Raw genomic sequence first — 16,919 nt, 5'->3', positions numbered from 1 at the left:
AATATTTCATCCCAAAGCAACAGAATACACATTCTTCTCTAGTGCACATGGAACATTCTCCAGAATAGATCACATCCTCGGTCCTAAATCAGGACTCAACCGGTATCAAAAGATTGGGATCATTCCCTGCATATTTTCAGACCACAATGCTCTAAAGCTAGAACTCAACCACAAAAGGAAGTTTGGAAAGAACCCAAATACATGGAGACTAAACAGTATCCTTCTAAAGAATGAATGGGTCAACCGGGAAATTAAAGAAGAATTGAAAAAAATCATGGAAACAAATGATAATGAAAATACAACGGTTCAAAATCTGTGGGACACAAACAAAGGCAGTCCTGAGAGGAAAATATATATAGCGGTACAAGCCTTTCTCAAGAAACAAGAAAGGTCTCAGGTACACAACCTAACCCTACACCTAAAGGAGCTGGAGAAAGAACAAGAAAGAAACCCTAAGCCCAGCAGGAGAAGAGAAATCATAAAGATCAGAGCAGAAATCAATGAAATAGAAACCAAAAAAAACAATAGAACAAATCAACGAAACTAGGAGCTGGTTCTTTGAAAGAATTAATAAAATTGATAAACCCCTGGCCCGACTTATCAAAAAGAAAAGAGAAAGGACCCAAAAAATAAAATCATGAATGAAAGAGGAGAGATCACAACTAACACCAAAGAAATACAAACTATTATAAGAACATACTATGAGCAACTCTACGGCAATAAATTTGACAATCTGGAAGAAATGGATGCATTCCTAGAAACAATATAAACTACCACAACAACTGAACCAGGAAGAAATAGAAAGCCTGAACAGACCCATAACCAGTAAGGAGATTGAAACAGTCATTAAAAATCTCCAAACAAACAAAAAAGCCCAGGGCCAGACGGCTTCCCGGGGGAATTCTACCAAACATTTAAAGAAGAACTAATTCCTATTCTCCTGAAAACTGTTCCAAAAATAGAAAATGGAAGGAAAACTTCCAAACTCATTTTATGAGGCCAGCATCACCTTGATCCCAAAACCAGACAAGGATCCCACCAAAAAAGAGAGCTATAGACCGATATCCTTGATGAACACAGATGCGAAAAATACTCAACAAAATACTAGCCAATAGGATTCAACAGTACATTAAAAAGATTATTCACCACGACCAAGTGGGGATTTATTCCAGGGCTGCAAGGTTGGTTCAACATCCGCAAATCAGTCAATGTGATACAACACATCAATAAAAGTAAGAACAAGAACCATATGATACTCTCAATAGATGCTGAAAAAGCATTTGACAAAGTACAACATCCCTTCCTGATCAAAACTCTTCAAAGTGTAGGGATAGAGGGCACATACCTCAATATCATCAAAGCCATCTATGAAAAACCCACCGCAAATATCATTCTCAATGGAGAAAAACTGAAAGCTTTTCCGCTAAGGTCAGGAACACGGCAGGGATGTCCATTATCACCACTGCTATTCAACATCGTACTAGAGGTCCTAGCCTCAGCAATCAGACAACAAAAGGAAATTAAAGGCATCCAAATCGGCAAAGAAGAAGTCAAATTATCACTCTTCGCAGATGATATGATACTATATGTGGAAAACCCAAAAGAATGCACTCCAAAACTGCTAGAACTTATACAGGAATTCAGTAAAGTGTCAGGATATAAAATCAATGCACAGAAATCAGTTGCATTTCTCTACACCAACAGCAAGACAGAAGAAAGAGATATTAAGGAGTCAATCCCATTTACAATTGCATCCAAAACCATAAGATACCTAGGAATAAACCTAACCAAAGAGACACAGAATCTATACTCAGAAAAAACTATAAAGTACTCATGAAAGAAATTGAGGAAGACACAAAGAAATGGAAAAAATGTTCCATGCTCCTGGATTGGAAGAATAAATATTGTGAAAATGTCTATGCTACCTAAAGCAATCTACACATTTAATGCAATTCCTATCAAAGTACCATCCATCTTTTCAAAGAAATGGAACAAATAATTCTAAAATTTATATGGAACCAGAAAAGACCTCGAATAGCCAAAGGGATATTGAAAAAGAAAGCCAACGTTGGTGGCATCACAATTCCGGACTTCAAGCTCTATTACAAAGCTGTCATCATCAAGACAGCATGGTACTGGCACAAAAACAGACACATAGATCAATGGAACAGAATAGAGAGCCCAGAAATAGACCCTCAAATCTATGGTCAAAACTAATCTTCGACAAAGCAGGAAAGAATGTCCAATGGAAAAAAGACAGCCTTTTCAATAAATGGTGCTGGGAAAATTGGACAGCCACATGCAGAAAAAAATGAAATTGGACCATTTCCTTACACCACACACAAAAATAGACTCAAAATGGATGAAGGACCTCAATGTACGAAAGGAATCCATCAAAATCCTTGAGGAGAACACGGGCAGCAACCTCTTCGACCTCTGCCGCAGCAACATCTTCCTAGGAACAACGCAAAAGGCAAGGGAAGCAAGGGAAAAAATGAACTACTGGGATTTCATCAAGATCAAAAAGCTTTTGCACAGCAAAGGAAAACAGTTAACAAAATCAAAAGACAACTGACAGAATGGGAGAAGATATTTGCAAACGACATATCAGATAAAGGACTAGTGTCCAGAATCTATAAAGAACTTAGCAAAACTCAACACCCAAAGAAACAAATAATCCAATCAAGAAATGGGCAGAAGACATGAACAGACATTTCTGCAAAGAAGACATCCAGATGGCCAACAGACACATGAAAAAGTGCTCCATATCACTCGGCATCAGGGAAAATACAAATCAAAACCAACAATGAGATATCACCTCACACCAGTCAGAATGGCTAAAATCAACAAGTCAGGAAATGACAGATGCTGGCGAGGATGCGGAGAAAGGGGGACCCTCCTACACTGTTGGTGGGAATGCAAGCTGGTGCAGCCACTCTGGAAAAACAGCATGGAGGTTCCTCAAAATGTTGAAAATAGAAACTGCCATGACCCAGCAATTGCACTACTGGGTATTTACCCTAAAGATACAAATGTAGTGATCCAAAGGGACACATGCACCCGAATGTTTATAGCAGCAATGTCCACAATAGCCAAACTATGGAAAGAACCTAGATGTCCATCAACAGATGAATGGATCAGAAGATGTGGTATATATACACAATGGAATACTATGCAGCCATCAAAAGAAATGAAATCTTGCCATTTGCAACAACATGGATGGAACTAGAGCGTATCATGCTTAGCGAAATAAGTCAAGCAGAGAAAAGACAACTATCATATGATCTCCCTGATATGAGGAAGTGGTGATGCAACATGGGGGCTTAAGTGGGTAGGAGAAGAATCAATGAAAACAAGATGGGATTGGGAGGGAGACAAACCATAAGTGACTCTTAATCTCACAAAACAAACTGAAGTTTGCTGGGGGGAAGGGGGTTGGGAGAAGGGGGGTGGGGTTATGGACATTGGGGAGGGTATGTGCTTTGGTGAGTGCTGTGAAGTGTGTAAACCTGGCAATTCACAGACCTGTACCCCTGGGGATAAAAATATATGTTTATAAAAAATAAAAAATTAAAAAAAAAAAAAGAAAAAAAAAAAAAAAAAAAAAAAAAAAAAAAAAAGAAGATGTGGTATATATACACAATGGAATACTATGCAGCCATCAAAAGAAATGAAATCTTGCCATTTGCGACAACATGGATGGAACTAGAGCGTATCATGCTTAGCGAAATAAGTCAAGCAGAGAAAGAAAACTATGATATGATCTCCCTGATATGAGGAAGTGGTGATGCAACATGTGGGCTTAAGGGGGTAGGAGAAGAATAAATGAAACAAGATGGGATTGGGAGGGAGACAAACCATAAGTGACTCTTAATCTCGCAAAACAAACTGAGAGTTGCTGGGGGGAGGGGGATTGGGAGAAGGGGGTGGGATTATGGACATTGGGGAGGGTATGTGCTTTGGTGAGTGCTGTGAAGTGTGTAAACCGGGCGATTCACAGACCTGTACCCCTGGGGATAAAAATATATTATATGTTTATAAAAAAATTAAAAATTTAAAAAAAAAATTGAGGGGCTCAGTGGGGTAAGCATCTGCCTTCAGCTCAGGCTGTCATTTCAGAGTCCTGGGATCACTGAGCTCCCTGCTCAGTGGGGAGCCTGCTTCTCCCTCTCCCTGTCCCCCTCCCGCCTGCTTATGCTCTCTCTTTCTCTCACTTACTCAAACAAATAAAATCTTTAAAAAAAAAAAATTGGAAACAGGAACCATACCCAAAGAGTCAGCAAACTGCCCACTTTGGGATTTAGCCTAAGGGAATAATCATGAATGTGCCCAAAGATTTAGAGACAAGTTAACTAACTGTACCAAAAAAAATAAAATATAATAAAATAAACTGAAGACATCAGGAAAATTGAATAATTTCCATACAGTTGAAACTCTGTATCTGCTTAAAATGAAGAAGACTTGAAGCTGTCCAGACTAGAAAATGATGCCCATAATATGATTCCATGTGTGTGTGTGTGTGCGCGCGCGCGCGTATCTGTGAGTTTCACAACCATATCAATGTGAAATGTAGTTTTGTGCAGAAGCTGTGATTATGAATTATCTAGTTCCTTTGCTCTTCTTTTTCATTTCTGCTTTGTTTTTTGATTTGCTACCACAAGCATGTATAACTCTTATTTCAACAAGAAACAATAAAGCTGTTTTGACCCCCTCCACACACACACACACACACACATTTAAAATCTGCCTGTCAACCCAACAGGGCAAGATGGTGGCAGAAGAACCTGGCATGGCTGCTTTCAGGGACTCTGAGCCAGAAGGAAACTCCCTGGCTGGCCGCACCTGAGGATGAATGAATGCCAGCAGATACACAGGCTTCACTTGCCCCACACATGGTCAGACAAGAGAGCTAGCAATAAAGTGCAAACACTGGGTTCAAGTTCGCTTCTACACTTCCTACACTCAGCTTGTGTGTCCTTGCAATGGGGCTTTCAAGACCCGCCTCCTAGAGCCCCATGAATATGAGAATTGATGGAAAACACAAATCCAGTCACACAGGAAGCACTCAAAACAGAGATGCTATTTTTACTCCTCACACGCTGTATCTATTTAACACTCAGTGTCACATCACAGAGTCTCCTAGACATCCCGGCAAAGCTCCCTACTGCTAGTCAGACCACACATGTGTTCATACTTAGCTAACTCGAGAGTGAAATCTCTTAACACCACACCACTGATTCCGGAACCAGAAGGCACAGTTCTGAGGAAGCACCTTACACGGCAGTGTTCACCAGGACCTGATGCCGGGGCGGCTAAGGGGAAGCAGGACTGGCCAGCAGTGGACAGTGTGAATCACGGGGATTGGGGGGGGGAGGGGTTGCGGGCCATGACACTGGTCCTTCCAATCGTGTGACTCTCTGAAATTTTCCATAGTAAAAAGCTCCCTTAGGGCACCTGGGTGGCTCAGTCATTAAGCATCTGCCTTCAGCTCAGGTCATGATGCCAGGGTCCTGGGATCAAGCCCCATATCAGGCTCCCTGCTCAGCAGGGAGTCTGCTGCTCTGTCTCCCACTCCCTCTGCTTGTGCTCCCTCTCTTGCTGTGTCTCTATCAAAGAAATAAGTAAAATCTTAAAAAAAAAAAAAGTCAACATAAACAATCACCTTTTCTTTCTCCAGAAGATGAAGCCGCCCACAGCCACAATTACCAAGGCACCAAAGATGCACCCAAAAACTGCTCCACAGATGACACCTGGGAAAAGTCCAAACAGGAGGCACTTCAGAAGATGCTCACGAGTTGATAATATACTATATGTTAATTGAATTTAAATAAAATTTTTTATATTTTTAATTTTATTTTATTTTTTCAGTGTTCCAAGATTCATTGTTTATGCACCACACCCAGTGCTCCATGAAATACGTGCCCCCCCTTAGAGACAAACCATAAGAGACTCTTAATCTCACAAAACAAACTGAGGGTTGCCGGGGTTATGGACATTGAGAGGGTCTGTGCTATGGTGAGTGTGTGAAATGTGTAAGCCTGATGCTTCACAGACCTCTACCCCTGGGGCTAATAATACATCATATGTTAACAAAAATTTAAAAAATAAAATAAAATACTTGCCCTCCTTAATACCCACCACCAGGCTCACCCAACCCCCCACTTCCTCCCCTCCAGAACCCTCAGTTTGTTTCTCAGAGTCCACAGTCTCTCATGCTTCGTCTCCCCTTCCAATGTCCCCCAATTCACTTTTCCTTTCCTTCTCCTAATGTCCTCCATATCGCTCCTTATGTTCCACAAGTGAGTGAAACCGTATGATAATTGACTCTCTCTGCTTGACTTATTTCACTCAGCATAATCTCCTCCAGTCCCGTCCATATTGATACAAAAGTTGGGTATTCATCCTTTCTGATGGAGGCCTAATACTCCATTGTATATATGGACCACATCTTTTTTATCCATTCGTCCGTTGAAGGGCATCTTGACTCTTTCCACAGTTTGGCGACTGTGGCCATTGCTGCTATGAACACTGGGGTGCAGATGGCCCTTCTTTTCAGAACATCTGTATGTTTGGGGTAAATACCCAGTAGTGCAATTGCAGGGTCAGAGGGAAGCTCTATTTTTAATTTCTTGTGGCATCTCCACAGTGTTCTCCAAGGTGGCTGCACCAGCTTGCATTCCCACCAACAGTGTAGGAGAGTTCCCCTTTCTCCACATCCTCTCCAACACCTGTTGTTTCCCCTTCTGTTGATTTTGGCCATTCTAACTGGTGTAAGGTGGTATCTCAATGTGGTTTGGGGGAAGAAGACATATAAATGGCTAACAGACACATGAAAAAATTGTTCAGCAAAATTAAGCTTTAAAAAAAAAAAAAGATGTTCACAATCGGCCCAGAGTCTTCAAACCAGAGAGTGTGTGTGTGTGTGCGTGCGCGCGCACGTTAAATATCTTTGGACATAAAATTAGTCCAGGCATTTGGCATCCAGGTTCCTCCGCCCCAGCATACCACCAATGGGCTGGTCTTGAGAAAGTCACGGCTCCCCTCCCCGGGGTTCCTCCACTGCAAACATAGGGAACTGGGCTGTCTATGATTTTCAAGTTGTTCTTACTGCTGATGTCTTTCTTCAGATGAAATTGCATGCAGCAGCCCAATATATAAAGTAGAAAACCAGGCAGAAATGCTCTTTTGGAGGCAGGGTGGGGGCAGGGAGGGTCTCAGATCTGGGTCCTATTTGGTAGAATGACCGCTGTTTAAAAACCACTAGGAAAAATGTTCCCTGTGGTTCCTCCACCCCTAACTCTGTGAGACTAATACCCACCAACGAGCGGAAGTACCAACAGCACTGTGCTTAAGTGACAGAAAACCCATCTGATTACTGGGGGAGAGGGTGGGGGCTCCCTGAACTTGGCTCCTGGGGCTTCTTTCCTGAAGCCAACAACTATCAAGTGTAAAAACCGGACACACTAACAAACAGCGGATCACTTTGCTGCTGGCCTGAAGGTAAGGTATATATTCCCTTGGGTCCCTGAAGCTCCAGAATCACTTTGTTCTGTGTGACAAAGGAGTTTGAGGAGAGAGTGTCAGGCCTGCCTCTACGCAAGTCACTGCCCCTCTCTGGGCCTTCACAGCCTCGTGCCTCAAAGAGGAGCTGGACAAGACAATTTATGCGGCTCGTTTGGCCCTAACATTTGAAGGTGCCATGCACTAAAGTCAAATGGAGCCTGGCACGTGGGCACACGAACGACCACTCTGAAAAAAAGGACTAAATGTGTTTGCAGAGTGGAAGGGCAATGGGCCGAGGAGAGAGAGAGTGGGGGCGGGCAGGGCGGGGGGTCTCCTTCCAGGAAGCAGATATGGCCCTTGGTGGCCACGAGACCTCTCAGCTTCTGAGAGGAGAGACCAGCCCTCCCAGGGATGGAGGGAGGCGTGCAAACTCGCGGCCTTCTGTCCACACCAGAAGCAAAACCCCACTGAGATGTTAAGAGCACTGTTGTTCTTGTCTACCTGGATCCTGGGGCAAGAACACTGCATCTGAATAAGGACTGAAGGACACGTAGCTCTCGGGCCCATCTATGAGTCCATTATTGCGAGGGTTAAAGGTGATGTTGGTGAAGCCGGCCACACAAGCCCTATGGGATGACAAGAAGGAAAGAGAGAGCTGAGACGGGGCCACCTCCATGGTGTGCAAACTTCGCACTCACGAGGATGGGCCCCAGAGGGCAAGAACCACTAGGGCATTACCGATAGGAGCCCAGGGGTTCCAGCTTCCCGTTGTAATAACCGTGTGTGGTTGACTCGTTCCCAACATCGACTTCGTATTTCAAGACCTCAGCCAAGCCCTGAGAACGTCTCTTCTCTTCTGTGGTGATGAGGTACGTCACGTAAGTGTCTGAGGCCCCGTTTTTGAAATCCTCATACGTGTATCTCAAAACATCGGCAGATGGCTGAACAGCTAAGAAAGGCACACAGAAAGAAAGTCATAAGATAAGTGACTGCAGAGAGAGATTTCCATTCCCCACGTATCTAAATAGTGACATTGATGCTGGGCGGTAATGGCGATAGCTCCCATCTCTCACGTGTTCTCCGTCAGGCTTCACTTAAACTAAGTTGTACCTGCTTTACTTAATCTCTGTGCACTAAACGACAGACACTGGCAACAGTCTCATCACACTAGTTTACTGTACCCATCTTACAGGTGGGAAAATGAAGGCATGGAAAGCTAAAAGAACCTGGGCCCAAGACCACACTGCATTTACAATGGGGTTGATTTTCAAGCCAGACCATCGACTTAGTGCCTGTGGTCTCCTTACCACAGGGTGACGTTGGTCACTGTGGTCACTATGAAATATTTCCTCCTTCATTCAGCAACGTCTAAGTTTGGATTTTGCTGGAAACCTTCACCACAAAATGACTTGAAACAGACCCAAAACAAAAAGACAGAGAGACTGAGAGATCTCAGCATCAGCTGTGGAAACCCAGCCATGGGTTTATGACACCAGCAAAGTCCTTGTCTTCCAGGATTTCACACGCCTCACAAGGGGCTCCACCTCTGGGTCCTCGAGGAGGTGAGGACAGTACCCTGGGCAGGGCTGAGAGAATGGGCAGAGGCAGTACTGCATTGTTCCCATTTAAAGAATCAACAACAGAACGTGGCCTTGAAAATGCAGCCTTGTCCATTGCACAAGGACAGCTAACACTAACAAGAACAACCCCAAATCACACCCTTCTTCCCACCAAAGAATGTAATGGAGCCCCACTGGGGAAAAGGAGCATGTGAGCCCCCTCCTCTCTCAGCTGTGAGGATGCTTTCTGCAAGTGTTTAACCACAAATGCAGAAGTCACTTTCTGTTTTCCTTCAAGAGAAAGTCACCCTCTAGTATGACATGTGTGTGTGTGTGTGCGCACATATGCACGCACGTGTGTGTGTGAGTGAGAGAGAGAGAAAGAGAGAGAGAGAAAAAGAGAGTTGGTTAACAGACTAACATTCTGTCACCTGAAAGATCCTGTGTTGTAAAAGAGAACAAAAACCTAGGTCAGAGGTCAGAGCCAAGTACAACCCACAGGCCAGATCCAGCCGGCCACCCATTCTGACAAATAATATTTTAATGGAACAGCCACACTCATTCTTCACGCTCCTTCTGCGGCCGCTCTCACCCCACAGTGCCAGAGTCGGGCAGCTGTGAGAGGGACTGCACGGCCTGCAAAGCTGAAACTATTTGCCATCCAGCCCTTCACAGAAAGTCTGTCAACCCTAACCTAGATCATTGGACCAAGAGCTCACCCACCGCCTTCTGAGAGCCAAAGCATGGGTGACAGTGTAAAAACAGACATGTGCTTGTATCTCCAGAGTGCCTCAGTGGGCACAGGAATGGGCCCCTGTCACGGCATGGCTCCTGGGCTACTGGAGCCATAACCGACCCCTCCTTACCATTCCCAGTGGTGAGAATCAGCGCATAGGCTTTGATGGGTCCGTGGCTGGCTTCAAAGCCACTGAACTCAACCTTTACGGAATTGTGACTGATGGACGTAATATTCGGGGATGCATCTGGAGAAGGGGGGTCTGAAACAGAACAAAACAAAACATGATCACCCACCATTTAAAACCAAAGAGGGAACAAAATTATTTAGGAGAAGTTTGCTGTAGTGCCTTCAAGCTCTGCCCTTGCTCTGGGAGCGGGGAGGGGGCTTCGGGGAAAGCACATCCAGAGCCAGGGACAGGAAAGGGAAGTAGGGGGCAGAGATGGCAGATCCCCAGCTCCCAACGGCACCCTCAGCATACCCAGCCACACGCCTGGGCAGGCTCCCAGCAGCCTTGTTTGTTGAAAACAACCTGCCTTTGTTATCGTCTTATCATCCTGACCCAGAGAGCCAGGGGGGATGGAGAGCGAGAGAGAGCCTGCGTGGCTGGGACTCTGAGGTGGGAGCTGTCCGCAGTCACCTGCCCACCGCGTGGCCACGGCACCGGACAGTTTGCTTGGCTGAGGACCATGATGGAACAGAGAGACCTGGATGAAAGCAAAGCTGAGGGATGCCTCTGGGTGGCTCAGTCGGTTAAGCCGCTGCCTTCGGCTCGGGTCATGATTCCAGGGTCCTGGGATCGAGTCCCACATCCGTCTCCTTGCTTGGCAGGGAGCCTACTTCTCTCTCCACCTCTACCTGCTTGTGCGCGCACGCTCTCTCTCTCTCTCTGATAAATAAATAAAATCTTTTAAAAAAGAAAAGAAAGAAAGCAAAGCTGACATGGAGAGGATGCGCTTTCTCCTGAGACCTGGCTGTGTTCCTGGTCCATATTCTTCAAACTAAAGTCGTCATTTTTTTTGCTGGAGTTGGTTTAAAATGCCACCTATAGAAACCCGACTGATCCCCCTCCCAGAAAAGCCCATGCAGGAACATTCCATGCACAACCTTCACGAGGATGTGCCTCCCCTTTTCTGAACTGAGCTTCTGAAGTCAGCCTCCGAGCTAACGCAAGAGGAAGAAAACGCTGAATTAAAGATGATCCTTCTACACACACACACACACACACACACACACACGTACTCTCTCTTTACCTAAATCTGTCTCCCACGTACAGTTCGAATGTTTTCATCATTATAGTCAAGATTCAGGGAGACTGAGAAAACTGAACAAAAACACCGCAGCGGGGCTCCCACACTTGGTGCTGCCCAGGGCGGCAACACCAGCCATGCAGAGCTGCTCAGCTGCTAAAACATGACCAGACCCAGTTCGGGCGTGCTAGGTGTGTAATCACAGACTGGATGCTGAAGACTGAGCATGAGAAAAGAATGTAAAATAATTCATCAATAATTGACTTTGTGTAGATTATGTGTTGGAATGATGTTTTTAATATATAATATATAATGATGTTTTTTTTTTTAAGATTTTGTTTATTTGACACAGAGAAAGAGAAATCACAAGTAGGCAGAGAGGCAGGCAGAGAGAGAGGGGGAAGCAGGCTCCCCGCTGAGCAGAGAGCCCGATGCAGGGCTCGATCCCAGGACCCTGAGATCATGACTTGGGCTGAAGGCAGAGGCTTAACCCACTGAGCCACCCAGGTGCCCCTATAATGATGTTTTTAATATTAAATGTGATTTAAATCAATGTCAGCTCTTCCTTTTTACTTTATTTTTTCAATTTTCATATAAATATTTTATTTATTTATTTGAGAAAGAGAGAGAGAGTGAGCAAGCACGAGTGGGTGGGGGAGAGGCGGAGGGAGAGAGAGAAGCAGACTCCTAGCTGAGCAGGGGAGCTGGACGCCAGGCTCCATCCCAGGACCCTGGGATCATGACCTGAGCCGAAGGCAGACGCTTAACCCAGTGAGCCACCCAGTGCCCCTTTTTACTTTTTTTTTTTTTTTTTTAAATGCAGCCCCTCGGAAATGTTAAATGCTGCAAGAGACTCCTATTATTTTCTATAGGATAGCACAGCTTTGAACCAGGCTTCCGCAACTTCACAAGTAACTGAGAGCAGTGACCACTTGGGGGCGCTATCCGCATGTCTAATTCTCAACCACCTAGCCAGGCTTCCCAACACAGACTCCGAGGATTCCCCTCAGCTCTTTGCCTGTAAGCTGCCCAGAGGGGACTAGATCGTCAGCGGCATGCTAGCTCATCTACCTGCAGGGCTGGAAATCCTTTCCCTCTCTGCCCTTATCTGAATCCTATGCTCCAGGGACCCCGTTGGCCTTACTCACCAGTGTCCCTCACCCCAGGCATAGAGTCAGCAACTAACCAATGACTAGAAGACCATCACTCCAGTTCTCCCAGATTACCCATCCCATACCTCTCAGAGAAAATGTAGCTCCACCTTTATGATAAATAAAGGATATGTTAATTTTGTCTATAAAAGTTCATCTGCGGGAGGGGGGCACCTGCATCGCTCAGATGGTTGAAAGATCAGCTCTTGGTTTCGGTTCAGGTCATGATCTCATGGGTCATGAGCTCGAGCCCTGCATCAGGCTCCATGCTCAGCCTGGAGTCTGCTTGAAGATTCTCTCCCTCTGGCCCTCTTCCTCACCCCCCACCCCACTCTCTCTCTCAAACAAATAAATAAATCTTAAAGAAAAATTCATCTGAGGAAAGAGAGAGGTACAGATTGAAAAGTAAGAGAATTACTGGACTAAAGAACTGGCTATTATCCAAACCTACCATACTGTTCAGCTTCAGAAACAACTATTTCTGACAAGTTCCTTCTCTTCCCTAGGCACTGCATATAGCCCTAAAGATATGGAGTCAGATATGGCTTATGTTTCTCAGCAGCTGTAGAGACGACACTAAAAAACAGAAACTACAGAGAAGGTTCATTATTTCTGTTGTGTTCTAGACTGCTGCCGAAACCTGAAGGAGTGTGACCCAGGGCATCTGATACAGTTGTGTACTACACAACTTCAAGGAGCCCCATGCACACTGTAGTCCATATGAATGGTGTCCCCTGGAACTGTGTGGTGCACTACCTGAGCAGCCATACATGGCCACCCTCAAGCAGTCTTGCAAACACATGACCTCATCTAATTTGTATAACAATCCTGAAAGCTAGTATTATGTCCGCTTTTTATAACCAAGAAAAACAAGGCTCATAGAGGTTAGGTAGCTCTTCTGAGATCCCATAGCTGGCAAAAGGCAGAACTCAGAATCAAACCCAGGTCTCCCTGTCCAAATCCAAGGCTCTGTGCACAGAACCACTCAAACACTTTCAAGTCAGAGTTCCTGTAGTAAGAGGCCTTTTTTTCTTATTATTACACTCATGGATTCTTTGGAAAATTTCCAGAAACATTCTAATACCCCAAAGGAAACATATACAGGAGTCAAAAGCACAAAACAAGACCAACCCACCAGGCTTATCTAAGACATAATATTGGCAAAGACACTGCAAGGAAAAGACAGGTAAAAACAAAACAAAGACGTAAGAAGGAACTTTTATTCCAAGTATAAAAAATAAGAACAATGAGCATGAAAAGTTTGACTAGTGGGATCCCCTCGACAGGAAGTGATCCCTGTGCCTCAAAATAGGTGGGGAGCTTATCCATATGGATTCTAGGGAAATGGGAATCTTGACTGGATATGTAATCATAGGGAATAAAAGCACTTCTCACTTTTTAAGTGTGATGGTAAGCAGTGTGGTTCTGTCAGAAAGGGGAAAGGAGCTTCTATCTTGGAGGAATGCTTCCTGATATATTTATAAATAAAGGTATAGAATGACCAGGACTAATCTCAAAGTAATCCAGTCAGGGAAGAGAGGATCTAAATGAAAGAAGATTGGTCAAACTCTGACAAACGTTCAACTGGGTGGTGATGGATATGTGGGTTTCTTTATGCCTCCTTCTACTTTTGTGTATATATGAATATTTCTATGTGTATATATGAATTATTCTATAAAACAAAGGAAGCTTTTGAAATACAAAAAAAAAAAGAGTCCCTCTTACTCTGCTTTTTAAGACTAGATTTCTATAGAAGCTTCTATAGAAGCTTCCAACTCTAGATTTTGGCTCACATAGAATTAACAGTCTATGCCAACAAAAACAAGTATTTTAGTAGAAATTGAAAAAGAAATACAGGTTTTTAGGCCACACTTGCAGACCCACTGGGACGGCATTCTCCAGGAGTGACCACAATGCCACCTGCCCTCCCTCCACCGGCACCACCACAAAGCCCACCTGTGATGCCAGTGAGGCAGGTGTTTTGGGCGGGAAACGCCGTCTTGTTGCAGGAAGAGGCAGCGACGCTGATGTTGTAGGAGGTATAAAAATTCAAACATGTGATTTCTGTCCTGTACTCAGTGCTGTTCTCTGAGGAGCAGTTCTCCAGGTCTGTCACATTTTCCCAAGCTCCTCTGCTGATCTCCAGCCGGAAGCCCGTGTTGGCGCCAGGAGGACAGGGCCACTTGAGAATCAAGGTTGGCTCTTTGGGGACCACTTCGCAGTGGAAGAAGGCTACTGGTGCGGGATCTGCCAAGCAAGGACAGCACATCGTGAGAGTCTGGGACTTGTGCCTTGCCAGACACTGGCCCTCAGAGAGCAGCAGAATCCCAGCTCATCTGTAATGCGGAGAGAGCCACGCGGTCCAGTAGAAGAGGCAGAGGCTGACATTGAATCAGGCATCACTGAACTGTGTGACCTTGGCTCAGTCACCCAACTAAGCCTCAACTGCAGGACTGTATGCGGAACTACATGAACTAGTGGCCTCTAGTCACCACGCCGGAAGATGACAGGGCTCCGTGAGAACGAGCTGTGGCACAAAGGCATGGGAACAGCAAACTCCTTCACCCGCGTCATCTCATCTTGGGGCCCTCCTGACAATCCTTCTGGAAGAGGTAGGGTTAACACCTATTAACTCTGCCGATGTGTCAGCTGAGGCTTCAAGAGGTTACGTTAAGTTGCTAAAGATGATGTGACTGGTAAGCAACAAAGCCAGAACTGGATCCCAGGACTTCCAAACCCAAGGCCAGGGTATTTTGTAGACACACAGCATGCTGAATAATCAATGGTAAATGGGATCAGTTTCTTCATCTTTAAAATGGGGTGTCAGGGGTGCCTAGCTGGTTAGTCAGTTAAGCTTCCAACTCTAGATTTTGGCTCAGGTCATGATCTTGGGGTTGGGTACCAACGTACTAAGGGAGAGTATTATCACTACTTCAAATGCTGCAGTATTTTGCAGGAGGAAAAGCACTAACAAATCACTAGGAGCAGCTCCCACATGCTTCACCGGAGGCCTGAAAAAGTCACCTGCCCAGTGCACACCTACCGCCACAGCTCCTCTTCCAGCCCCTCCAGTCATAAAGGCTCATGTACGTTTTTCTCTTGCTATCGGTGGCAATTCTTATAGCTAAGATAAATGTCAGCATGGAAGCAACCCAAAACGCAAAGGTCAGTGTCTAGACCAGGCAGATGGAGCCCAAGTCAGCAGAAGTGACTCAGAGTTGCCAGGATTTCTTAGCGGCTCCCCATGAGAGGTCAGAGGTCATCAAGGTCCCAGCTCCCACACCACCAGGGAGGCTGATCCAATGGGAACCCTCTACTTCCAGATCAGCCTGAACACACTTGCACAGCTTGGTCTAAGGAAGAGAAGATTTAGGTACAAAGGGGGGGAGAATAAGGGGGTACACAGGTGCCAAGGTGACAAAGGGTCAAGCAGATCTGTGAGCCGAAATACTCAGAACCACCTGTAAAACACTCCCTGGGTCCCTCTCTGAAGCTCCTTCAGTTAAACATAAGCTACCCTTCTCTTTGTAGCACTATTTACATTGAGAGATAAGGATCAAGACAGGTGAAAAGGCTGAGCATCCATTTTAACAATATTCTTTCGATCTTCTTCAATGGGGAAACCAAACTATGAACTACAAGCCTGGATGGTATCCATTTCCTGGCCCATTGCCTCTCAGGCCTCACCATCTGCCCATCCATCGCCCCCTTGCTCCCATTGGTCCACTCCCACCATTCTGGCCTCCTGATCTTCCTTCAACCCAGTGGGCATACTCCAGCCCCAGGGCCTTTGCACTGGCTGTTTCTCTGCCTCATGCTCTATGTCCTGACAGTCATATGGCTGGCTCCTTCACTTCCTTCAGGACTTTGCTGAACAGTAGTTACCTTTTCACTGGGGCACCCTAGATAAACATCTCATCTCCCCCTTCCTTCTACTTTCCCTCTGCCCAGCAGTAACTGTCATCTAATAACTTACTTATTTATCTTGTTTATTATCTGTCTTCCCCACCAAAATAAAAATTCCAGGAAGGCAGGGACTTGGGTGTCATTTAACAGCACTTGGCATATAGTAACTGTTCAATAAATCCCTGAGGGAACAAACAATAAGAATAACTAGACAGCACTAATAAGCTCATAGGATATCTCAAAGAGATCAGTGTATTCCGTACAACGTGAAACTTACTAAAGTCTGTAGAGGACCTACCTGCAAGGTCAGCACCACCCAGGAAAGTGTCCAAGTGCCACCTGAGGCTACTCACCTGTACAGAATGACTGCCGGCTTGGTGACAGGGACCAGGTTGCATTCCCAACTTGGGTGAAGATGTCCACCATGTATACCGACCCAGGTATTAACTCAGTGATGGTGGCATCGGTAACACCCATGTCCGTGATGAGTTTTCTTGCATGGGTGGAACTTCCATCCTTCTTAATAAAAAGGTGGTAGGTGTACATATCGGAATCTCTATCAAAGTTCTGCCAAATTAAGGTTGCTGCTGTGGTGTTGGTACTTATTTCAATGTTGGATACAATGCTGGGCCCTTCATTTCAACAACAACAACAACAAAAAAAAGGCATGGATTAGCCCTGAATTCCAAGACTATTTTATTTACTTCCTCTAAAAAACAGGCTGACCCCTTTGGGACTGAATAAATAAAGCTAACATTTGCTGACTCAAACAACAGAAGTCTTCTTCCCAAAAAGACCTTCAGAAAATAATCAT

The 16,919-nt window shown here is 45.0% G+C and overlaps 1 protein-coding gene across 2 annotated transcripts in view; it reads right to left on the bottom strand.

The window, feature by feature from the left end:
• The window catches only part of PTPRJ (protein tyrosine phosphatase receptor type J), a 58,311-nt gene that overhangs the window by 23,853 nt on the left and 17,539 nt on the right, over positions 1-16,919 (bottom strand). For both annotated transcript variants that reach the window (XM_004763032.3, XM_045089754.1), the window contains exons 8-13: positions 16,459-16,737; positions 14,156-14,446; positions 9,929-10,060; positions 8,242-8,452; positions 8,005-8,129; positions 5,663-5,750 (exon numbers count right to left, since the gene is read on the bottom strand). In XM_004763032.3, the coding sequence (XP_004763089.3) occupies positions 5,663-5,750; positions 8,005-8,129; positions 8,242-8,452; positions 9,929-10,060; positions 14,156-14,446; positions 16,459-16,737 (1,126 nt within the window). The remainder of the gene's footprint in view (positions 1-5,662; positions 5,751-8,004; positions 8,130-8,241; positions 8,453-9,928; positions 10,061-14,155; positions 14,447-16,458; positions 16,738-16,919) is intronic.

This window comes from Mustela putorius, unplaced genomic scaffold (genome assembly GCF_011764305.1).
Source record: "Mustela putorius furo isolate JIRA1106 unplaced genomic scaffold, ASM1176430v1.1 tig00000127_pilon_pilon_pilon, whole genome shotgun sequence".
Lineage (NCBI taxonomy): Eukaryota > Metazoa > Chordata > Mammalia > Carnivora > Mustelidae > Mustela > Mustela putorius.
Note: the sequence above shows the minus strand (reverse complement) of the source record. Positions and strands in the feature narration are given on the sequence as shown.